Source organism: Schistocerca cancellata, unplaced genomic scaffold (assembly GCF_023864275.1).
Source record: "Schistocerca cancellata isolate TAMUIC-IGC-003103 unplaced genomic scaffold, iqSchCanc2.1 HiC_scaffold_782, whole genome shotgun sequence".
NCBI classification, from domain to species: Eukaryota; Metazoa; Arthropoda; class Insecta; order Orthoptera; family Acrididae; genus Schistocerca; species Schistocerca cancellata.
In genome coordinates this window covers 2,961,643-2,987,357 of record NW_026046793.1, presented here as the reverse complement: position 1 = coordinate 2,987,357, position 25,715 = coordinate 2,961,643, and the positions used below count along the sequence as shown (strand labels likewise).

Below are 25,715 nucleotides of genomic sequence, written 5' to 3'. Positions count from 1 at the left end.
AGCAGCTGTAGGGCTGTCGGTCTCCCCTTCTCTGTATGCAGATGGCTTCTGCGTTTTGTACTGCTCCTCCAGTACTGGTGTTGCTGAGCAGCACCTGCAGGGTGCCATTCACAAGGCACAGTCATGGGCGCTAGCCCACAGCTTCCAGTTTCCTGCCGCAAAGTCGTGTGTCGTGCACTTCTGTCAGCGTCGTACCATTCGTCCGGAACCTGAACTTCATCTTATTGATGATCCACTCACTGTAGTGAAGATATAGTGATTCTTAGGACATCCAGAAGCTCAATTGACTTAGTCAGCGTAAGCAGAAGTGCTGGCAGCATCTCAGTGCCTTCCGCTGCCTGAGCAACACCAACTCGGGTGCAGATCGCTCTACGTTGCTGCAGCTCTACAGAGCCCTTGTTCAATCCTGCCTTCACTATGGGAGTCCGGTTTACGGCTCGGTGGTGCCCTCAGCATTGCGTTTAGTCAACCCAGTGCACCACTGTGGCATTTGCCTAGCGACAGGAGCTTTTAGAAAGAGTCGGGTGACCAGTGTCCTGGTGGAGGCCAGAGTCCCTCGATTGTGGATCTGATGTGCACAACTTCTTGACAGTTTTGTTGCACACATTCGTAGCTCCTCTGAGCATCTGAATTACTGTCTTCTTTTCCCGCATGCAGCAGTTTACCTCCCGCATCGGTGGCCAACATTAGGGCTCACGATTTCGGTTCGCGTGTGATCCCTTCTCTCTGAACTGGAGTCCTTCTCTTTACCATCTCTGCTTGAGGTCCATTCACGTACACCTCCACGGTGTATACCTCGGCCGAAGCGTTGTTTGGACCTTTTGCACGGCCCTAAGGACCATTTTAACCCCGACGCTCTCTGCTGTCGCTTCCTCTCAATTCTTGACGTGTACTGGGACTCCGAAGTTGTTTACTCGATGGCTGATGGTAATGTTAGCTTCGCCTATGTTCAGAGACCATATTGAACAGCATTCCTTGCCTGCCAGCTGCAATGTATTTACTGCAGAGCTGGTGGCCATATCTCATCCACTTCAGTACATTCGTTCCTGTTCTGGTAAGCAGTTTCCTCTCTGTTCTGACTCCCTGAGCAGCTTCCGAGCTACCGGCCAGTGCTATCCTCGCCATCCTTTAGTAGCAAACATGCAGGAGGCCACGTCTGCCTGGGAACGGTCCACTTGTTCAGTGGTGTTTGTGTGGACCCCAGGACACGTTGAAATCCCAGGTAACGAACTTGTTGACAGGCTATGCGGAAACCTCCCCTGGAAATGGGTATCTCTGATGAAACTGCCGTGTGTTCTGTCTTATGTCACAAGGTTTTTCAGCTTTGGGAGACGGAGTGACGTAACAGTATGCACAACAAACTGTGTCATTAAGGAGACTGCGAATATGTGGAAGTCTTCCCTGCGGGCGTCTTGCATAGAATCAGTTGTTCTTTGTCGACTCCGTATCGACCGTACGTGGCTCACACCTAGTTACCTCCTCCGTCACGAGGACCCACCTCAATATCGCTGTGGCTTCCAAATTACAGTCGTTCACCTCTTGCTGGACTGCCCACTTTTAGCCGGTCTGTGGCGGACTTTTAAATTTCCCAGCACCCTACCTTCAGTGTTAGGCGACAATGCTCCAACAGTAGCTTTAGTTCTATGTTCTATTTGTGAGGGTGTGTTTTATCATTTGATATGAGTTTTAGGGTATGTCCTTTGTCCCTCTGTGTCCTCCACTGTACGGCTTTTAGGGTGGTGGTTTTAATGTAATGCAGAGTGGCTCTCTTCTCCTTTCTATTCTCATGATCAGCCAGCCATGGTAATCTGCATTCTAGTTTCTAATTTATTTTTTCTACTTCAGTAATTGTCGTAAACCTCTTTGTCTCACTTTGACTCGGACACACAAACAAGTGATCGTTACTTAGTTTCTGGAATATGACAGTTTTGTCTCCTGTTAGGATTTTGTATCGACATCTTGCTTCCCGTTGATAGAATTTTTTAAGCATTTCCTTACAGTAATTGACACTTCAGTTTTGTGGCATTTGTTGGGAACAGATCTTTTTCATAGCTAGATGTTAATGCAAAATCAAATACGTTGCAGTCTCATCGTGCCTTGGGATGTATCACAATAAGTCATGTGCCAGTCCTTCCGGATCTCATCTTAACATAATTTACTTCTCACAGAATCATGTTTGTGATGAATTGTAAACAGCCATCTGTGAAGGTGATTATCAAAAGTTGAACAATAGGATTTGAGGCACGGTTGTTGATTTTGGCCATTACAAAAATTGTTAAGTCATATAACAAATCTCTCACACACAATTTCCATTTTTCGCAAGTTTCCTTAAATGCAAGCTGAAAAACCTTAGCCAGTTTCTGGTGAGCTGCTAGAATGAGTATGGTACAACTGGTGTCATGCTGAAGTGGGGTTGATTGGTTGTGATGACACAGTTCTGTAGCAGTAGCCTGAAGTCTAGTTTAGGGTGAAAGGTGATAACTTGGTCGAGTTGATGAAAGCAATGAATGCGAATGCTAAGTAAAGGTTGTTGTAAGACTGGCATCTAGTATAGTCTAGGTTCATATTTGTTTGTATTTAAACAGTTCACTACAGCCGAACACTGGTTGTGCTGTTGTCATTCTAGTTGTTCGTCTGTTTCTGAGCTGTTTTTTCTAACAGTAACAAATGAAAAACTTTAAAACAGTGGTAACTGTGCATTTCACTAGGTGACACTACTGTGCTGTGTAATTTGCTAAATATTTGTAAATACCCTGATATTTTCTGATGTCTTGTAACTTTTGTATTTATATTATTTCTTTGACTATTAACTTTTATTTTTAACACGGCAAACCAATCGTAATAGCATGTTGTACTATCCAGTGTGTGTAATCCACAAATACGACCAATCATAGAAGACATGATGATGCGCATCCGTCCAGAAGAGGAGGTGAAGATGATACGGAGACGTGTGGCTATGAGTGAAATGAAAAAGAAGTCTGAATCTGATGAAAAAAATGTAAGTTTGCACTATTTTAAAAAAGTCTCTGTGGTGATTATTTGCTGTTATATATTGTTAGAGGTCTAGTCGTAACAGATCTTCCTATCCATTCTTTTTGCATTAGCGTTACCATTACTGATACACCTGTGATTTTCCTCTGTACTTTATCATTCATAGACTGCTTGAGCAGATAGCAGCAGACCAGAGCAGCAGACCAGATCTATGTCATTCTGTTTTATGTATGTGCTTATTTAACCCAGAAATTGTCATGATGGTGTAAGATGTCTCACCATAACACTATGAATACAAGTAGCTCCAGTACACATGCACACAGAATGTTTTATGAGGCTAGGACAGTTGGTTAGCTGTGGTCTTGCTGAACGCACATATCTGGTATTTGCCTGAAGTGATTTAGGAAAATGACAAAAAGCCAACATCTGGGTGACAGGACAGAGCAAAATATTCCCGAAGATGAAGTCGGTGTCTGTACAACTGCAATGCTTCATTCAGTTGGTTCCAGTTGTTCATTGTTCTTATGTTAATTACATAACCTGCATGTACTCCCTCGATGGTAATATAGGTGAGCCATAATGGTGTGGTTAAAATTTGGGAAATCCAAGAATCTTGGGTTGTTGCCAGATTGTAATCAGTCACTTTCTGCTGCAAGCCTCGGTTCCACTTCAGTGTTCGGTGTGGCAGTGAAATGTTACATGTCTCAGTGATTGGGTATTTTTCATAAGTCTGTATGCCATGTTCTGAGTGAGCAGACTATTATTTCAATAGCTCTGTCTGCAACAAATTTCAGCTGGTAATAGCGAATATACTGTTAATGATTTATTAGAGGAGGAGATGCACTTGGATCGTAAGAAGAGATTCCAAAATCGGATATTGGGTTTTAAGGCATACCCAGATGCAGATACTCGGATCACGATTGAGTAATGAAGAGTAGAGAGAAGTGTAAGATAATCTTCTGGAAGAATCAAAGTGGAAGGAGTTGGATACTGAAGCACTGAGGATGGGCGAGATGTGTTTGAGGTTATCTAAGGCTGTAGATGCTGTGACAAAAAATTCACAGTAGGCAGTTCAGTTGAAGAGGAATGAACTTTCGAAAAAAGGGCAGTCACTTAAGTTGAACAGACAGACATAAAGGCAACGAAAGTGACTGTAAAGAAATGTTGGGTTACAGAAGAAATACAGGGTGAGCGCAAAGTCTTGCCCTGATCATAAAAAATTATAACAGAATAACCATTTGTCATAATAAGTTACATTTGATGCTGTTACATAGGCTAGTGTTACTAGTTGTTGCGACCAGTAGATGGTGCTAGTGCTCCACAACACCAATGCGGTCTGTTAGGTCACGTTAATTGCTGGAGAAATGGCATCAGAGCAGGTGAAAGAGCAATGTGTGCTTTCTTTTCACAAAACGAAATCACCAGTTGGTGTTCGGCGTAAATTTCGGGCTTCCTATGGACGCAGCCCTCCTGACTTTAAATCGGTAAAGCGAGGTATGCAAAGTTTAACGAAACGGGCAGTGTTGAAGATCGTCCTCGAAGTGGCAGGCCTTGTGTAAGTGATGCAACTGTTGATAGTGTTAGACAATCATTTTGACAGAGTCCGTCTAAATCGACTCGTCGAGCTCCTTGTGAACTTCAAATATCGCAAGCAAGTGTGGTGAAGATTCTTCGTGAAAGGCTTAGGTTGTGTGCTTACAAAGTGCAAATCTTGCAGGCCTTGCAACCGAATGATTTGCTGACACATGCTGAATTTGCAGCTGAGATTCTAAACAGGATTGATGGTGCTAATGATTACTTAAATCGCATATTCTTTACTGATGTATCCACCTTTCGTGTCAGTGGAATGGTAACGAGGCATAATGTCCATACAAGGGGTTCAGAGTCTCTACATGCTACTGTACAGTTACTGTGAAACAGTGAAAAAATGAATGTTTGGTGTGGCCTCATGCATAACAAGGTTTTTGGTCTGTTTTTCATCACGGAAAAATCCATTACCGCTAACATTTACTTCCATGTTTGGCAACAGTTCATTGCCACACAGTTAGAAGAATATAGACCGTGGATACTTTTCCAGCAAGATGGAGCACCCCCCATTGGGCTTTGATAGTGCGTGATTTCCTGGATGAAACATTTCCGGATCGGTGGCTTGCAAAGAACGGTCCAACACCCTGGCCACCCTGCTCTCCAGATATTACGCCCCTTCACCTTTTTTTCTGGGGCTATATCGACGAGGACAGTCTTCGTCACACCAGTTGCTGACATTGATGAACTGAAGGCTAGGATACAAGTTGCTGTGGATACCGTGACAGAATACATGTTACGAAACACCTGGTGGGAACGTGAATACCATCTCAACATTCTCCAAGCTACCGAGGGAGCATACATTGAGGTTTACTAACATAAGTGGTCTAAAAAAAACTAGTAACTATGTAACTGCATCAAATGTAAATTATGATGTACTTTCAACATAGCAGCACAGTCAGCAATTGTGATAATCTAATATATAAGACACTATCAGCCTCGATTGTGGTAATGAAACAAACCTTTACCTAGGTTTCAGCCCAAATAATTGAGCCTTCTTCAGAAGATATACCTGAATCTATAATTTGTCTAAGAGGGCATGGTCTAGAAATAAGACATGCCCTCTTAGACAAATTATAGATTCAGGTATATATTCTGAAGACGGGTCAATTATTTGGGCTGAAACCTAGGTAAAGATTGGTTTCATTACCGCAATCAAGGCTGATAGTTTCTTATATATTAGTAAATTATTATGTCAAATGGTTATTCTGTAATAAATTGTTTTAATCATAGCTGCACTAGTTGGAACACTCTCCCATAACCTCCAGGCCTCGATCTTCCCTAATTGCTGTCCTCCATCTGCCTCTGCCCATTTCTCTTCTCCCCCTCTGTAGCACTGCACACCAGTGTGCATGGGTCAGTGAAGTGGTGAAATGCACCTATTCTAAACTCGCCAAATTACTTGTGCTCGAGCTACAGAAAGTGGTAGTAGTTGGGGTAATTCACTGACAACTTCAGGGAATTGCTTCCGATGTATGAACACATAGGCTAAGTAGTGCACTGTCCAGTGAAGGAGGTTATGTAGAGTAACATAGTGCTTTTTAATTTCATTTATCTTCAGTAAAATTTGTAAGCAAATGTGGTGCCATATTATGTCTGAATTACCTTCATTCAAATATTTCTTGGAATAGTCTTTCGCCAGCCGGAGTGGCCGTGCGGTTCTAGGCGCTACAGTCTGGAGTCGAGCGACCGCTACAGTCGCAGGTTCGAATCCTGTCTCAGGCATGGATGTGTAGGATGTCCTTAGGTTAGTTAGGTTCAATTAGTTCTAAGTTCTAGGTGACTGATGGCCTCAGAAGGTAAGTCACATAGTGCTTAGAGCCTTTTGAATCAATAGTCTTTCATTGTGACATTCTCAACCATTTTGTTTCAAATACTACTTCCAAATCAGTTTAAAGCTGATGTGACATTCTTTTGGTTTTGGCTGACACTATTTTTGAATACTGAGGCGAGTATTTTTTGTACTGTAGAACAATAAAAATTCATTAGTAAATTTGTTGTGTGCTACTTTACCTTTCCTTCATACTGTGTTCTAATAACTTTTCTCAGTATGAATAAAATATATAATAAATTATTACATATTCCTGTTGTTACAGAGTATTAATATTGAACATGCTATTCATATTGAACATTATACTGGGTGTACATAAAGTCCAGGAACACTTTAAATTATTTATTGCACACGAACTAAATATTGTACAGATGTCATGCATATTGCATTTTGAAGAGAAACTCTGAAAGGTGCGTTTTTTTGCAAGCATTCAGTACGCAAACCGTGAGTGACTCGGCAGATGTCAATATGGTAATAGAATTCTTGCCATGCCCGTACCAGTGTGGCAGTCACTTCTTGTATTCTCCCGGAGCTCTTCTACGTTGAGTGGTAGAAGCAGTACGTACACCAGATCATTAATTTGTCCCCATAGAAAAAAAAGGCTCTCACAGTGCGATTTGGCGATTGGGGTAGCCATTTCATGAAGCAGCTGTCCCCTTCTGTAACACGGCCGTGTTTTGGCTAGCACTGACTATTGGCAAATTGCCAAACTACGCTATGGCTGTATATATATGTGGGGGGGGGGGGGGGGGGGGAGAGAGAGACTTTGAGTTTCTCTTCAAAATGACATATGTATGATATCTGTACAGTGTTTGGTTCTTGTGCAGTAAATAATTGAAAGTGTTCCCGGTCTTGATGCACACCCTGTATTCATATTTCTTAGCAAACTTGTTTACAATGCTAGCTCAATGTGTAATAACCACCATTAAATCAAGTGGCAACTAAAAGTGTTTAATTAGCAGCCATGGAAGTTAGATAAATAAAACTTGCTCTCACATACAACAAAAAATTACTTCTGGAAAATTTGGAATTTCAACCTGGAAATCTCAGAAATTGTATGATGAGTCATCACCTTGAGCTTTTTTGCATGTTGATTGTTTTCCATATTTCTCAGCACTGACAGACAGTTTACTAAATTTATTGAAAATATTTATATAGTATGTCTGTCTTCCATAAACAGCTATCTGATGACTGACACTGGTCTAACAGTCCAGTTGTCATTACATTCAAGCCAAACCCACAAAAATAACAACTAATTATTAATAATGCTGCATTTTATTTCTTGCAGTCAAAGGAAGAAGAAAGGTTAGCGTTGCTAAGAGAATACAAAGCATTAAAAATGGAAGTCCAGGAAAAGAAAGCAAAGGAATTAGCACAAAAGGAGAGGATAGAATCTCTTAAAAGAGAGATCAAAGAAAAACGTACGTCTTTTCCAATGTTGGTTAGTTAATGCCTTGTAATATGCAATAGTTGATTTTAATTATTATTAATATTACTATTACTAGTAGTGTTTCAATATTTATACCACCATACTGCTGAAATTCAGTCCCAGTAGTGATCATTCAAATGGTGTCATAAACTGTTTTTGAGAGTGTGCTACAGAAAGTGCTAAAGTTGGAGAAAAATGTATGAGAATTCAGGCAAAGGAATTGCTAAAAGTATATAGACATGGGCACCATTAAAAGGATAGACTGCTTAAATACTACTTTGATGGTTGCTAGAAAGTTTTTCCTTTACTGCAGTGTAATTGATGTGCTGCTACTCTGTCAGAAGATTATAGGCATCTCTGCAATCATCCAATATCTTTCTTAGAAGCAGAGCCACATGACATCATCTGAAAATCTTTTTGGAAGGTTTCACATCCACATATATGCATTATTCCATCCAGGAATTTCCAGTGTTATGCATTCCCACATGTTGCATGATGTTGAAGAGAGTGGGGAGGGGGGGGGGGGGGGGTTGAGAGAGAGAGAGAGAGAGAGAGAGAGAGAGAGAGAGAGAGAGACTGACTGACTGACTGACTGACTGAAGGTCATCAGTAAAGAACATGTAACTAACATTTCACAATTTGTTGTGATCAACCATAAAGGAACTAGTAGTACATTGGTAATAAAAAAATACATGCATAATAAATATACTCATTTCAAAGATGTTTCCTTTTCAGTGTATTATACTTGAACTATTTTCTCTACCGTGATCAATTCGATGAGATGATAGGAGTTATACAGTTGCTCTCAGATCCGCAGCACTGTAGCAGATGTGATTTCATGTCAACATCTAGATAGTTCTTTGCTCCAGGAATGCATCATTTTCACTTTTTGTCTTCATTTTACAACTCCTTTTAGACACATTCATTGTGATCAACCATTCTTCAGAGACCTTTAATGTGTGACAAAATTAGTGTTGCTTGCAAATGTCAAATTTTTGAATTGTTCTCCTTGCATTTTGATTCCTTTGCCAAATTTTTCTGTTGTCCTCCACTGCTTGTTCAGTCTACCTATTGAATAGCATTGGGGATAGGCTACAAACCTGATTCACTCCATTCTTGATCACTGCTTCCCTTTCGTGTCCTCAGACTCACAGCTGCATTCTGGTTTTTTATAAAAGTTGTAAATAGTCTTTTGCTCCATTTTTTAATTATACAACTTTCAGTATTTCAAATAGTGTATTCCAGTCAAATTTGTCAAAAGAATTCATGTAAATCTACAAATGCTATAAACACTGATTTGCCTTTCTTTAACCAATCTTCTAAGATAAATGGCAGGATCAGTATTGCCTCATATGGTCCTACATTTCTCCAGGGAGATGTGATTATTCAGAAGTAATGACAAGGATGGGCTTTCTGTAAGTTCTGGTAGAAGTCTTGTCTGTATGTAGCCACTTTGTCAGTGACATTGTTGTCAAGGTTATGCAGTGCACACAGCCAAAGAAAGTGTCAGGACTGTTTGACTGGTGAAATGAAAGCTTTGAAAAAACTTGACTAATGCCAAATGAAAAGGCAGAGTAACAGGCGGAATATAATGCCCAATTAAGTCCCACCTCCAAGGTGTCATTGAGGCAAACAGTATCACTTTTGTGAGGAGTGCCAAAGACAATCACACAGTTGGCTATGGTGCTGAGTCTTCTCCCCACCCCACCCCCCACCCCCTCCCCTTTTCCCCACAGCATGACACAGCAGGTAATGTCTGTTTGCCATGGGAATTAAAGGTGACAATGTCAGCTTGTCCTCAGGAAATGTAATCTGTCATTTTTGTATTGGCCTTGTCTGCAATTTCGTAGACACAGCCTTTGATCCCATAAAAGCATTATAACTGCCATATTTTGAAGGTAAAAACAGTCATACTCGGCAATCTACACATTGTGATTTCACCATTTCTTGGTTGACATTGCGTGATGGGCTAACAGCTTGAAAGTAAGGAAATTATTCAGTATTATGTGAATGAAAAGGTGTATACAGGGTTGTCCATTGATCGTGACTAGGCCAAATATCTCATGAAATGAGCGTCAAACGAAAAAACTACAAAGAACGAAACTTGTTTAGCTTGAATGGGGAAACCAGACGGCACTATGGTTGGCTCGCTAGATGGCGCTGCCATAGGTCAAACAGATATCAACTGTGTTTTTTTAAATAGGAACCCCCATTTTTATTACATATTCGTGTAGTATGTACAGAAATATGAATGTTTTAGTTGGACCACTTTTTTCGCTTTGTAATAGATGGCGCTGTAATAGTCACAAACGTATAAGTATGTGGTATCACGTAACTTTCCGCCAGTGCGAATGGTATTTGCTTCGGGATGCATTACCTGTGTTAAAAGGGACTGTTCACAAATTGCGGAAAAGGTTGATATCGTGTTGACGTATGGCTATTGTGATCAAAATGCCAAATGGGCGTGTGCTATGTATGCTGCTCAGTATCCTGTACGACATCATCCAAGTGTCCAGACCGTTCGCCAGATAGTTACCTTATTTAAGGAAACAGTTAGTGTTCAGCCACATGTGAAACGTCAACCACGACCTGCAACAAATGATGATGCCCAAGTAGGTGTTTTAGCTGCTGTTGTGGTTAATCTGCACATCAGTAGCAGACAAATTGAGCGAGAATCGGGTAGCAGACAAATTGAGCGAGAATTGGGAATCTCAAAAACATCTGTGTTGAGAATGCTACATCAACATCAGTTGCACCCGTACCATATTTCTGTGCACCAGGAATTACATGGCAACGACTTTGAACGTCGTATACAGCTCTGCCACTGGGCACAAGAGAAATTACGGGATGATGACAGATTTTTGCACGCGTTCTATTTTACGACGAAGCGTCATTCACCAACAGCGGTAACGTAAACCGGCATAATGTGCACTATTGGGCAACGGAAAATCCACAGGGGCTCTGAAAAGTGGTACATCAGCGACCTTGGCGGGTTAATGTATGGTGTGGCATTATGGGAGCAAGGATAATTGGCCCCCATTTTATCGATGGCAATCTGAATGGCGCAATGTATGCTGATTTCCTACGTAATGGTCTACCGATGTTACTACAAGATGTTTCACTGCATGACAGAATGGCAATGTACTTCCAACATGATGGATGTCCAGCACATAGCTGGCGTGCGGTTGAAGCGGTATTGAATAGCATATTTCATGACAGGTGGATTGGTCGTCGAAGCACCATACCGTGGCCCGCACGTTCACCAGATCTGACGTCTCCGGATTTATGTCTGTGGGGGAAGTTGTAGGATATTTGCTATCGTGATCCACCGACAACGCCTGACAACATGCGTCAGCGCATTGTCAATGCATGTGCGAACATTACGGAAGGCGAACTACTTGCTGTTGAGAGGAATGTTGTTACAGGTATTGCCAAATGCATTGAGGTTGACTGACATCATTTTGAGCATTTATTGCATTAATGTGGTATTTACAGGTAATCATGCTGTAACAGCATGCATTCTCAGAAATAAGTTCACAAAGGTACATGTATCACATTGGAGCAACTGAAATAAAATGTTCAAATGTACCTACGTTCTGTATTTTAATATAAAAAACCTACCGGTTACCAACTGTTCGTCTAAAATTGAGCCATGTGTTTGTGACTATTACAGCACCATCTATCACAAAGTGGTCCAACTAAAACATTCATATTTCTTTACGTACTGCACAAATATGTAATAAAAAGTGGGGGTTCCTATTTAAAAAAATGCAGTTGATATCTATTTGACCTATGGTAGTGCCGTCTAGCGGGCCAACCATAGCGCCATCTGCTTTCCCCCTTCAAGCTAGACAAGTTTCGTTCTTTGTAGTTCTTTTGTTTGATGCTTATTTCGAGAGATATTTGGCCCAGTCATGATCAATGGACCTCCCTGTATAGTTGAAGCTTACATTTGTACTGGCTCATAAAATTGTTCAAACAGTGCCTAAATATTTAGCACTCTATGAAAGATTAATATTCAGAAGTTGGTAACAAAATGGTGATGCAGCGGTGTCTTATTCTGATTGTAACTGTAAGTCTTCTGTTAGCAATATGGAGCTGGTTGTTTAATAGGACCGTACCAAGACATTAGTTTTCAGGACAATGAAAAACATGAAACACTGCATAAAAATTGTCAACATATAATTTGAAGATTGGTTTGCTGTAGCACCAACTGATATTTGTTTTTTATATTCTGTCATATTTGCTGGGCATCTACTTTCCACTAACTTCTAGTGATAAACCAGCAGAATCACAGAGGACAATAGTAACATTTCAAAACAATGTCAACGACATATAAAGAAACACAATTAGTTATTTCAGGCAGTTCCATAACGGAGATGATGATGACTTTTGATTTCATTTCCGTGAAACAGATGCATTGTAAGAGTTATTAGCACATGCCACTTCATCACTCATAGCTTTCTTCATAACCAGTTTGTGGTTCATATTCTCCCAAGTTCGAAAAGCTTGTCACTTGACAGTAACATTAGATAGATGTTAGTCAGACAAATGTCCCAGTGCTCAAAACTATGAATTCCTCTAGTGAGACAGTCTAGTGTTTGGTTATGTTGGAAAAAAGGTGAGAAGAGATTAGAGAGACATCACAAAGAACTGCAGTTGGAGAGAACAGAATATGTGGATGAAGAAAGGTGAGTACTCAAGGAATGTGAATTTTAAAATTTTCCTGGCGAATTGACTGTTCAATCAAATCTCGGGCTTGCAGCCGGTCATCATTCAATACTTCGCACGATATTTCAACTGGGCACCTGCCGGTCATCTTCAGGTGAGCCGTCGCAAACTGGTGAAAATGTCCTCCGTTCCGCAATATATATAGCGTACTGTAACTATTCTGCGCATACGTCGAAAACTTGATAGATGAACCACACTGCCCGCCGGCAGCGCCCTCCCTGGTGGAATAGTGGAACTCAGTCGCCCTCTGCATTGCTGTTTGCCACGGCCGTTGACGCACTCTGTCTTCGATTTGAGCAAATCGTGGAGATGATGGGATACTGTGCACTGTCCAGCTGGTAGCCGCTGTCACGGTTTAACAGATTTTCCACCAGTTGTATTTCTACGGATTCTTTAATAATGGAGTCCCAGAAAGATGTTGCTGTGGACAAAATCATTGTTTTCTCATACTCCATTGAATGTCCAATAGAAATACAATGTTCAGCAATAGCGAACTTGCTTGGCTGCAAAAGGCTGGTGTAACGTTGATGTTCAGTGCAGCATTCTTTCACGGTGCGTGTGGTTTCACCTATGTAAGCCATACCACATTGGCACGGTATCTTGTAAATTCCGGCCTTTCGTAGTAACAGACTGTCCTTAACTGATCCCACAAGGTCCGCAATCTTCGATGGTGGGCGGAAAACCACTTTTACCTGAAATTTTCGGAGGATTCTTTATTGTTAGTGCCCTGTTACCTTGTGGTGTTTAGAAGGCTAGAGGTATGGTCTGCTAAGTGACTCTACCTATAGGAGGATTGATTACGATCCTACAGGACGTGTGCAATGGAAAACTTCAGCACTATTAAATTCCTCCTCCTTACCGCAAGAGACCATCAAGAGGTTCAGACCACATGGTTGTGTACCTCCGAGACTGTATGGCCTTCCAAAGATTCATAAAGAGGGTCTTCCACTGTGTCCAATAGTGAGCAACATTGGAGCTCCTACATATGATTTAGCTAAACATCTCACTTCCTTACTGAGACCTTTCGTAGGCAAGTGCTCACGTCACATATTTTATCAGTAGACTGGGGGCTCTTCGTCTTAGCAGTGTAGACCTTCTAGTAAGTTTTTATGTGGTCTCACTTTTTACAAAAGTTCCTCTTGCAGATTCTTTGACACTGATTGGTAACATGTTTCCTGTTGATATCACTGCTTTGTTCAGGCACGCTCTTTCTGCAAATTATTTTATGTTTAATCAAGATTATTTTGAACAGACTGATGGTGTCGCCATGGGTAGCCTCCTGTCTCTTTCGTGGCCAACCTTTTTATGGAGGATTTTGAAGAGAGCCCTTGAATCAGCTACTCTGAAACCAACAGTATTTTGGTGGTATGTGGATGACACTTTCATAGTGTGGCCTCATGGAGAAGATAAATTAATGGAGTTTCTACATCACCTCAACTCCATTTATAGCAACAACCGGTTCACCATGGAAATAGAGAAATATTGTTGTTTGCCTTTCTTGGATGCCCTGGTTCGAAGGAAGAATGATGGTTCTCTAGGGCATTCAGTTTACCGGAATCCCACTCGTACTGATTTGTACCTGCAAGCATCGAGTTGCCATCACCCATCGCAAACCATGAGTTTGCTTAAAACACTTGTTCATAGAGCTCATACTGTCTCAGATCTAGATAGCTTACCTCAAGAACTCGCCCATCTAAAGACAGTATTCAGTGAAAATGGATATCCCATCCGGCAGATTAACAGGGCACTAACAGTTAAAACTAAGAAGCAGGAAGTGAATAAAGAGGAGAACAAGCCGGAACAATCTTTAGCTTTTCTTCCTTTCGTTGGCAACACTTCGTTTAAAATAGAAAGAATCCTCCGAAAATTTCAGGTAAAAGTGGTTTTCCGCCCACCATCGAAGATTGCGGACCTTGTGGGATCAGTTAAGGACAGTCTGTTACTACGAAAGGCCGGAATTTACAAGATACCGTGCCAATGTGGTATGGCTTACATAGGTCAAACCACACACACCGTGAAAGAACGCTGCACTGAACATCAACGTTACACCTGCCTTTTGCAGCCAAGCAAGTCCGCTATTGCTGAACGTTGTATTTCTATTGGACATTCAATGGAGTATGAGAAAACAATGATTTTGTTCACAGCATCGTCTTTCTGGGACTCCATTATTAAAGAATCCATAGAAATACAACTGGCGGAAAATCTGTTAAACCGTGACAGCGGCTACCAGCTGGACAGTGCACAGTATCCCATCATCTCCACGATTTGCTCAAATCGAAGAAGACAGAGTGCGACAACGGCCGTGGCAAACGGCAATGCAGAGGGCGACTGAGTTCCACTATTCCACCAGGGAGGGCGCTGCCGGCGGGCAGTGTGGTTCATCTATCAAGTTTTCGGCGCATGTGCAGAATAGTTACAGTACGCTATATATTGCGGAACGGAGGACGTTTTCGCCAGTTTGCGACGGCTCACCTGAAGATGACTGGCAGGTGTCTAGCTGAAATATCGTGCGAGGTATTGGACGACGAGCAGCTGCAAGCCCGAAATTTGTTTGAACACTCAAGGAATGTTTGAGGTCTTCTAAAAGAACATGACAACCCAGTTCTTATTGTGTAGATTAACATCCATTATTTTCACCCAGGTCATGTTTGAAATGTTCTGTTATCATTATCTTTCTATGCTAGTATTATTAAATAACCTCATACAATACTGATGCTGTTTGTTATAAACTTAGTTATTCCCTCTTTCCTGCAATTATCAACTTACCCTGCCAAGAATGTTTCCCTTAGTCTCCATTTGACAGTAACATTGTCATGTGTAAAAGAAATTTTGCTTCCTCCTGCAATTGTTCAGCAACTAAGTTAAAGAGCATTTCTCTCTATTCCTTCAACAGCATATTTCATTCACAACACGAGTGATGCATGATTGATGCATGTAGAGTGTAGAGTCTTCGCGTAGATGATCCTGGTCTAGGAGGAAGTGTGGTCGTTGTAGGACTTGTAGTATTACAGCTTTCAGTTACTCGTATTAGACACCCGTTTTATTTCAGATCAAAAAGCTTCAAGTTTGCTACATGAAATTCGTGAGCTGAACAACCTAACTTTGACTGTGAAAGCAGCATCTCAGCAGCTTGAGAATGGCATGAAGCTAATGTGTGACAGTAATTGCATCACATCGTACGGCAAGAATGCTAAGCAGGTAAGTGAAGAGGTCTACTATAGCATTTATTTTGTTGTTAATGTAACTGTATGTATTTGGTTGTTGAGGGTGTTACCTTGCTGCATTCATTAAGTTATTTGCCCGTTCAGTGTGCCAGCAAAGGTACTTTCATAAAAGAAATCTGTCCCCCCCCCTCCCCCCCCGCCCCTCTCATATCTTCTAGATTCATAGAGCAATTTCATTATGATCCTATTCCTAAAAACAGGAAAAATCCTCCTCACAAAGTTGGCATAGTGTTTCCCTCTCAAGCTGTGTGCGAAAACCACTTTAGTGGTGTTGCAGAGGAAGCCACTTCTCATCTCGACTTAGAAAGTATCATTCTCCATTTTTTTATATAACCTGATCCTACTGTAGGCAACATTGCAGAGAGCTTTCATATACAGGTAGAACCTTACATAGCTATTCTTTGACATCGGTCCATTAACAGACAAGTATTACGCAAATGTTCTGTGAACTCAGATTGCAATACCTGGAGGCAAGGAGGCATTCTTTCAGGAAATCACAACTGAGAAAGATTATAGAACTGGAATTTGTGAGAAATGGGAGAATGACCCTACTGCCCACCAATATACATCTTGTGTAAGGGCCACTAAGAGGAGATTAATCAGGGCTTGTACGGAAACAGTTTTTTGCCCCTACCTCCATTTGAGAGCACAAGAGGAGAGGAACTGCAGCTATCCACAGAGGTCCAGTGTAGGCTGTGATCATCACATGACAGTGAAACTTTGTAGACATGTTCAGGTGGAATTATTTATGCGTGGGAAAAATTAGTTCAAATTTTGGCCACCAGACGCAAATGTGGTGGTGTTAATTAGAGATGGGCAAAACTGTTCTTTTCAGAGATTGGATCAGAACTGTTCACTCCCTGAAATGAATTAGCTCTTTTTCATGACTCGCCACTCATTTACAATAGAAAATAAATGGAAGGCACATTGCCCTTTAAACTTGGTTTATTCCAGTACTATACCTGTATTTTGATCTTATTTGATCCTATTTTGAAGTAACACAGATAATGAGTAAGAATTTTGTATTGTTTATTGAAATTTCCACGATATGACAAAGTTTTTGATTATTGATTTATTTTGCACTATCGTGGTTTTTTGGGTGATCAGAAAATGATGTAACTTGAGATTTACATTAACAATATATTTGGCTATAATGTATTAAAATTTCATTAACCTCATACAAATACATCGCAAGCCATATATTTTTAAAGTGAACGTTTCCTTTCGAAGACGCCTAAAATCGCAGAATCCGTACCAGAATAAGAAAAAAATATATAAATTTGACTGTAAAACGAAAGTGCTGCATATAGCCTTACGCAGAATAAAACAAGGAAAATATTGGTGTATAACATTTTGCGATACGTTTATCGGTTCGCTCGTAATTAAAGCGTAAATTCGAGTGTCCATAATAAAAATCCTATAGTAAGAGGAGTCTTCAGGAACCTAATCTAATCAGTTTAAACAAATAAAAATAAAATAAAAACAATTGATGTATACATAACATAATAATGTAATATACATAGCGGTATTACTACGAAGAACAATATCCAGTGGGGACGAACTCCGATGCAGAGGCGCTGAGTCGAGCAGGTCGAGCCGCGAGCTGTATTACTGCGTGAGCTGAGACCGCAGAGACCAGAGTGACACCTGAGTCGCTTTGCTCGATGCTCTGGCTAGAGTCGAGATGGTGGGGTGAGCGTCGAGCGGGCGAGTTCCGAGGGTGGAGGGGAGCGGTGAACTCACCCGCTCCGAGACAAATCGTCCGTTCCCTTGCGAGCAGGTTTTTGCAAGTAGTTCCTATGTTATCCGCTAGGTGGCTCTCTGTCCTGTTGCTCGCATCAACTGCCCAGAGGGCAGGACGTGCGACTGAAACGATCGCCGACAGAGTGCGATGCGAAGTTAAGCTGCGCCAGACACTGCACAGTGCACACGGCAGACGACGCACAGAGACGGCACGGCATATGTGAAACACAAAATCCAATGGGGCACTGCACAATGCAGGCAACCAAGGTAGAAGCAGGTCAGAGGCCGGCGCTGGCTGTGTTGTGTTGTGTGGCGTGCACTGTGCTCTGACCAGCAGAGGCGCTGCTGATATGCTCCGTCTCTCTCTCTCTCTCTCTCTCTCTCTCTCTCTCTCTCTCTCTCTCTCTCTCTCTCTCTGCCGTGGGAAACGTTTGGAGCTACCGTTCTTTTTTTCTGAATCACTGATTGTTCACTCCTTTGAAAGATTGAACTCCATGAATTAGTTCAAGAGCGGATCCCCCATCTCTAGTGTTAATGTTAGAAAGATGTATAGAAATGTATCCATATGTAATGGATTAGGAATGGGACATGGGCAGAAAAGGTCAAACAAGCAAGAAAGTCATAGCGTTGTTTTTATTTTTAATCTGTTACACAATTCATTCAATACGAGCACCAGAGACATCGAGATGCTGTGTCTGTGAAATGATGCGATCGACAGTTGGCCGCAGCAGTTCTGGTAAAATCTGAGCAACGTATTTCTGTTTACTGGCCTTCAGAGCACATAGAGACCAAATGTGTCCCAGGTAAACACATTATTTTAGATCTTCCCAGAACCAAGTCATGTGGTTTCATATCTCGAAGGCCATGCATCTAGAAAATCTCTAGACATAAAACGATCACGGAAGGTTGCATTAAGCAGATCTTTCATTGGGCGAGCGACACGAGATGTTGCTCCATCTTGCATGAAAACAGTGGCTTCCACAGAGTTGTCTTCCAAAGCAGGAATCGTGCTGTAAGAGGACATCTCGATAATATGAATTCGTCACTGTATAGGTACTCACGACTGCACATTACACTATTTCATACAGAAAGGACAATGGCTCTTGAGTATAACACAAGGTTTAGCAGTACCCCAAATTCGGCTGTGCTGTGCATTCACTGCACCCTGTAGTGTAAAATGTGCCTCATTGCTTCATATGATGTCAGGCCATATGTCATAAATTTTGATCTGTGCCAGAAACCGAAGAGCAAATTCAGAATGCTGCTGATTCAGAGATTCCAGTCACTGCACTGTCTGGATGTTGTGCAGATACTAGTGTAAAATAAAACTCAAAACTTTCCGTACTGTTGACCATGGGATAGAAAATTTTCGTGACACAGCCCAAGCACTAGCACCATCTGGGGAATGTACTGCACAGTCAGCTACAAAAAAAGCACCTCGTCAATACAGCACGGATGCCATACTGTCGTACAAGGTACAGTGCCAGATTTACACCTGGTGGCCAAAAGTGAACCAAGTTTTTTCCAGGTGTTGACAGATGTGAAAATTACTGAACTATCAGTTTAATAAGTCACAGCTGCAAAATACTAACGTGAATTCTTTACAGATGAATGAAAAAACTAGTAGAAGCCGACCTCGGGGAAGATCAGTTTGGTTTCCGTAGAAATATCGGAATCACAGCATGCGTTCTCAAAAATGATGAGTTCACAAAGGTACATGTGTCACATTGGAACAACCGAAATAAAATGTTCAAACGTACCTACGTTCTATATTTTAATTTAAAAAACCTACCTGCTACCCACTGTTCGTCTAAAATAGTGAGCCATATGTTTGTGACTTATGTTAGAAGAAAGATTACGGAAAGACAAACATAAGTTTCTAGCATTTGTGGACTTAGAGAAAGCTTTTGACAATGTTGACTGGAATACTCTTTCAAATTCTGAAGGCGGCAGGGGTGAAATACAGGGAGTGAAAGGCTATTTACAATTTGTACAGAAATCAGATGGCAGTTATGAGTCGAGGGACATGAAAGGGAAGCAGTGGTTGGGAAGGGGGTGAGACAGGGTTGTAGCCTCTCCCTGATGCTATTCAATCTGTATATTGAGCAAGCTGTAAAGGAAACAAAAGAAAAAATCGGAGTAGGTATTAAAATCCATGGAGAAGAATTAAAAAGTTTGAGGTTCGCCGATGACATTGTAATTCTGTCAGACAGCAAGAGCAGTTGAACGGAATGGGCGGTGTCTTGAAGGGAGGATATAAGATGAACATCAATAAAAGCAAAACGAGGATTATGGAATGTAGTCGAATTAAATCAGTTGATGCTGAGGGTATTAGATTAGGAAGTAAGACACACAAAGTAGTAAAGGAATTTTGCTATTTGGGGAGCAAAATAACCGATGATGGTCGAAGTAGAGGGGATATAACATGTAGACTGGCAATGGGAAGGAAAGCGTTTCTGAAGAAGAGAAATTTGTTAACATCAAGTATAGATTTAAATGTCAGGAAGTCGTTTCTGAAAGTATTTGTATGGAGTGTAGCTGTGTATGGAAGTGAAACGTGGATGATAAATAGTTTGGACAAGAAGAGAATAGAAGCTTTCGAAATGTGGTGCTACAGATACTGAATAGAATTGCGGAGAAGAGGAGTTTGTGGCACAACTTGACAAGGAGGGGGGACCGGTTGGTAGGACATGTTCTGAGGCATCAGGGGACCATAAATTTAGCTTTGGAGGGCAGCGTGAAGGGTAAAAATCTTAGAGGGAGACCAAGAGATGAATACACTTAGCAGATTCATAGGGATGTAGGTTGCAGTACGTACTGGGAGACGAAGCTGCTTGCACAGGATAGAGTAGCATGGAGAGCTGCATCAAACCAGTATCAGGACTGAAGACAACAACCAACAACAACAACTACTACTACTACCACTACTACTACTACTACTACTACTACTACTATAAATAATTCACTCTGTGCTGTCTAGACTAAGAACAGATAAACAATATAAGGCAGTGAGAAAGTCGAGGATAGGCTGCAGCAGGTGGAGCATGCAGTCATTCGAGCAAGCCAGTGGATGTGGAGCAAGAGCTAGTGCATTCTGTACTGGTATTTTGAGTTCTGTCACGGGGAGAATTTTCTCAGAGAATGCTATTTAAGTTGTAAGAGAGAAATGCTTGTTTAGACACACAAGTGGTGTGGCTCTGTGGGTAAGTTCCTTGCTTCACATGCAAAGATATGGGACAGATCCCCATTTAGTCTTGATGTTTCCTTCATTTCACGTACTGTCTCTTTCTCCTCTGGACAACTGTCTCTTAATGTGGAAAAATACCAGTTGTGCAGTGGTATGGTGTGCGTCGAAGTTTAACACACCTCGACTCGCTAGGAAGAAAACGGCATCCCACCTCAAACAGGACCGCGTCTAGTAAACCACTACGGTGTTGAAGACAATCTGTAGGATAAGGACAACTGTAATTTTTTGTGTTAAAATAATCAGTTGTGTAGCAGTTGTCTTAAAAAGCAGTGCCCCAAAATGTTGTTTCCTCCCCATGCATAGACAGGACTATTTATGAGTCAATGCAGGTTGTCAGTAAAATAGTTCAGTGTAACTGGACAAAGCTAATGATGTTTTTCTTATTATAACATATCACTTCATAAAAGTGATAACTTACTACCTGTACCAGGTGTAGAAGTATGAAACAAGAATTCCCCTATAGATAGTGTTAGTCATCAGTGTAGGGCCTGTGAGACCGCGTCTGCAGCTCCATCTGCTTCCTGAAATGGCTGATGACGAATGTCAGTGCACACGAATCCAAGTTCCGTACATCGGTATCTGTTTCAAACCTGTAAACTTGTCAAGTTTTTTGCTTACAAACTAAGAGTTACGGACAAGATTCATTTTTTTGATGTGAGAAAAGAGCGTGGGAAACCACCAAAAAAGTTAGAAGACAACCAATTGCAGGTTTTGAAGATAATGGGGAGTGGGTGAGGATGATGGGCAGTGATACTCAAACTCAACAGGAACCCCCAGAACAATTGAATGGAACTCAAAAAGCCATTTCTTTTTGGTTGAAAGCTATGCGAAGGATGCAGAAAGTGGGAAAATTGGTTCAGCATGAACTGAATGAAATACGGAAAGCAGATCAAAAGACCACTTGGGAAATACTACTCACCAGATAAAAAGAAAGTCGTTTCTCCATCAAATAGCGACAGGTGATGAAAAATGGATAATTTTGAGAATACTAAGTGTTGTAAATCAAATGTGAATCCAGGCAAACCATAGACATCCAGTGTGAGACCAAATTGCTTTGGAAAAAGACGATACTCTGTTTGGTAGGACCAGAAGAATGTCATCTATTATGAGCTGCTAAAATCTGGTGAAGCCAATCACACTGATCACTGCCAACAATAAATGATCTATTTAATTCGAGAATTAAGTAAAAAATGACCAAAATAGGGAAAAATACAAGTCGTATTGCTCCGTGATAACACCCCATCTCACAGAAAAATGGGTCAGGGAAATGACCCAGGCATTCAGTTGAGAAATACTAGGGCATGCTGCTTAGTTTTCAGACTTGGCATCGTCCTATTATCATCTATTTGCATCACTGGGACACGCTTTTACTGAACAACGCTTAAATTCATATGGAAATGTATGAAAATGTCTCACTGACTGGTTCTTTTCGAAAGAACTACTGTTGTTGTTGTTGTTGTTGTTGTTGTTGTTGTTGTTGTTGTTGTTGTTGTTGGTTTTTTTTTTTTTGCATGGCATTCATAGCCTGCTGGAGAGGTGGGAGAAATGTATAAACAGCAATAGAAATTATTTTGAATGAAATATTGTCAGTCAGTTTCAAACAGATGTGTAATTATTGCAGCCAAATTCCAGTGACATACAGTACTTATACAACTGCTATGTTTCCAGTGAGTGATCGTCATCAGCACATAGGAATTTTGCTAAGTGGGTAATAAGTGAGAAGTAGAGAATTTGTTTAAATGTGCATGAAATCGGGAGGACGGACATCTTGTTTCCACAAGCAACTGGTTACCACAATACAGCACTCTGTGGAGATTCACCACTTCTCAGAGACAGCACTGCCCCAGAGAACCCTGAAGCTCGCAACAAAAAAGGAAAGCAGAAGATACATTGTGTCTAGCCCATAAATTGGAAAGACTGGTCATTTAATGTGAACAATGTTAATGTTTATGGACTGAAATGTAGTAAAAGAAGTGTTTCCTGCTGCAATATTCAATGAATATTACAATGTTTTGTGAAGAAGGTAAGCTAACCTTAGCAAAGCAAAAGGGGATCTCAGGTAATTGTATTATGGTTCTTATACCCTTTCAACTCATTCCTAATTTAACTACAAATTAACTGAGGCAGAACACGGGTAACATTTCATTTATGGCATTCACATCAGAACTATCAATATTACTGAAATTTCAACTGCTATAGCAGTAATGTGTGACAAGCTGGGAGTTTTGGTCGGACAGGAAGTGTGTTAAGATAGCCGAAGTTATGGCGACCGCTCGTGTAAAAGGGCCCTCGTAGTTCTGTTGGTACATTGTTATATATAAGTGAAACGTGCAACTGGTAACATAAGAAGAAAATTCTCTCTTGTCGTACTAATAATCCTGTGAAATTACCGTATTTACTCGAATCTAAGCCGCACTTTTTTTCCGGTTTTTGTAATCCTAAAAACCGCCTGCGGCTTAGAATCGAGTGCAAAGCAAGTGGAAGTTATGAAAAATGTTGGTACGTGCCGCCACAACTAACTTCTGCCGTCGAATATATGTAGCGCTTTGCAGGCATGCTTTGTAGGCACAAAGATAAATACTGGCGCCAAAACCTCTGCGTCAGTAAATAAATAAAAAAAAATAGTGGAAGACGAGCTTTTTTCTCCGCCGCGAGTTTCGACCACTGCATTTTCATACATTATCCAACAAAGTAAATACAAATTTCGTATTGTTCATCTTCGAATGTAGCACAATTTCAGTATACTACGAAAATCTGACTGGCAAGACTGTTTGGGATGTTTGTCAATATGACCAACTCTATGTTCTGAATTTTTTCCTACCTGTGAGAAGAGATGGTTGCTAATAGGAACCTGATGAAATTTGAATCACATACAGTATTCTCTTCACCATAAGAATAGTACGAATATAAACATTTTGCCATGTATTCTTTTGTGTTTGCTGCTATCTCATTTAAGTCCTGTCTGCCTAAAACTACGAAACTAGAGTGAGACAACAGCAAACGCTGAAGAATATACGTATCGTGTCGTGTTTATATTCGTATTATTCTTATGTCTAATAGTGATAGTCAGAAATGAAGCACGGCAAGTGACTAGATTTTTAAATCTAAGATGACTCTAATTTCTGTGCAGAATTTGATGTAATAAAGAAGCGGCCGCAAAGATTTTCAAACAGAGAAAAATTTTCGCCTAACTCTCGTTCAGAACATATTCTATCATACGCAGTCTATTATTTGATTCTTGTTGAACATTATCAAAGAAAGCAGCAGTGTAAGTAACAACAAATAGCAGTCTCTTGCCATTGTTTCGCTAATGAGATGATTCCTCTCTCTCTCTCTCTCTCTCTCTCTCTCTCTCTCTTTTTTTTTAGAATGCGACAAACAATGCATGACACAGTGCAGTAATGCATTTTCATCTTAAGAGTGACGCAAACACCTATAACAAAGAAAACGCAAAATAAGCAAAATAAGCAATCGATTCAAACCAGACGAAGCACGTGAAAAAGGAAGGGTATCCGTATAAATACAGACGGAGCACCTGACTCATAGCAATGGCTACGTGGTAAAGCTTAACTGCTAAGCTTACGACTCGAACCAAACTACTGTAGCTGTATCATCATTCGTTAGACCTAAATTGCCTCATATTACAATGGACCAACTTTGTTTCGATTTGGAGGTGCGGCCTAAAACTTTTCTCTCCCCTTGAATTTCGAGTCTCAAATTTCATGTGAGACTTAGATTCGGGAATTTTTTTTTCCTTTATTTAGTCTCATTTTTCAGGTGCGGCTTAGATTCGAGTGCGGCTTAGATTCGAGTAAATACGGTACAATAATACTACACTCTCTGTTACTAGGAGCAGCAGTCTTCACCATCAGAAACTCCTTCCGTGGTCAAAAAATTTATAGCAGAACAGGAGGTGGTGATCGCAAAACTCGCGGAGTCTCGCATCTCGGCACCACCTGAACCGACGCCAGATGTAGGATTGTATGCTGAACTGATTGAGGCAGAAGTTCACAACGTAGCCCTGGAAAAGCAGTTGAAAGAGAATGAATCTAATATTGAACTGGCCACTGATAGTCTGGTGCAGAATACTATGGTAAGTACTACGAGACTTCCCAGATTCATTACTTTTTGTGAATAGTTCCCAAAGAAATGTGGACAGTTGTCTTATTAACAGAGTATGTTATCACCCTGTCACTGAAAATCTGAAAAAATTACTTAAATGTTTGTGCTGTTATGGTTGTGGTCTCTAATCAAAAGATAAGTTTGATGCAGCTCTCCACAGCTGCCTATCGCATGAAAGCATCTTCATTTCTAAATAACTGATGCGGCCTCCATCCGTTTGAACCTGCTTATTGTAGTCATCCCTTGTTCTCTCCTACAGTTTTTACCCCTGGCACTTCCCTCCGTTAGAAAATTGACAATCCCTTCGTGCCTCAGGATGTGTTCTACCAACTGATCTGGTATTTTAGCCAAGTTGTGCCATAAATTTCTTGTTTCTCCAATTTAGTTCATTAGTTATTTGATCTGCCCATATAATCTTCCTTCTCGTCCAAACCATATTACATGTCTGCACAATGCTACACACCATATGAATATCTGCAGGAAAGAAGGAAAGACTTCCCAACCCTTAAATTTATCTTAAATCTTAGGAAACTGCTTTTTTTCCCCAAAATTTAATACTTTCTCCCAGACAAGAAACAAATTGTTTATAAACAGAAGAAATGTGTCAAGAGTCTTGAAATGAATACTTCAGTATATACAACACATTATTCCATTCATCCCACTACAGATGCAGTTCTTTGAAATAGGAAATGTATTGTCAATCTCATAGGAAAAGAGCATACTTCAACAACATGTTCTATCAGTACGAATGTGATACTCCTGCATCTGTTTTATGACTTGACTTCATAGCATGTAAGTGAATTAGATCGTCGC

General features: G+C 40.9%; 1 protein-coding gene and 1 long non-coding RNA gene across 2 annotated transcripts in view; one reads left to right on the top strand and one right to left on the bottom strand.

The window, feature by feature from the left end:
* The window catches only part of LOC126143151 (uncharacterized), a 243,123-nt gene that overhangs the window by 35,357 nt on the left and 182,051 nt on the right, over positions 1 to 25,715 (bottom strand). The gene's annotated exons all lie outside the window — the stretch shown is intronic.
* LOC126143129 (disks large homolog 5-like) overlaps positions 1 to 25,715 on the top strand; it is an 87,827-nt gene that overhangs the window by 24,045 nt on the left and 38,067 nt on the right. Inside the window, exons 2-5 of the mRNA XM_049915339.1 lie at positions 2,863 to 2,998; positions 7,695 to 7,827; positions 15,616 to 15,764; positions 24,631 to 24,873. Coding sequence (XP_049771296.1) covers positions 2,863 to 2,998; positions 7,695 to 7,827; positions 15,616 to 15,764; positions 24,631 to 24,873 — 661 coding nt within the window. The remainder of the gene's footprint in view (positions 1 to 2,862; positions 2,999 to 7,694; positions 7,828 to 15,615; positions 15,765 to 24,630; positions 24,874 to 25,715) is intronic.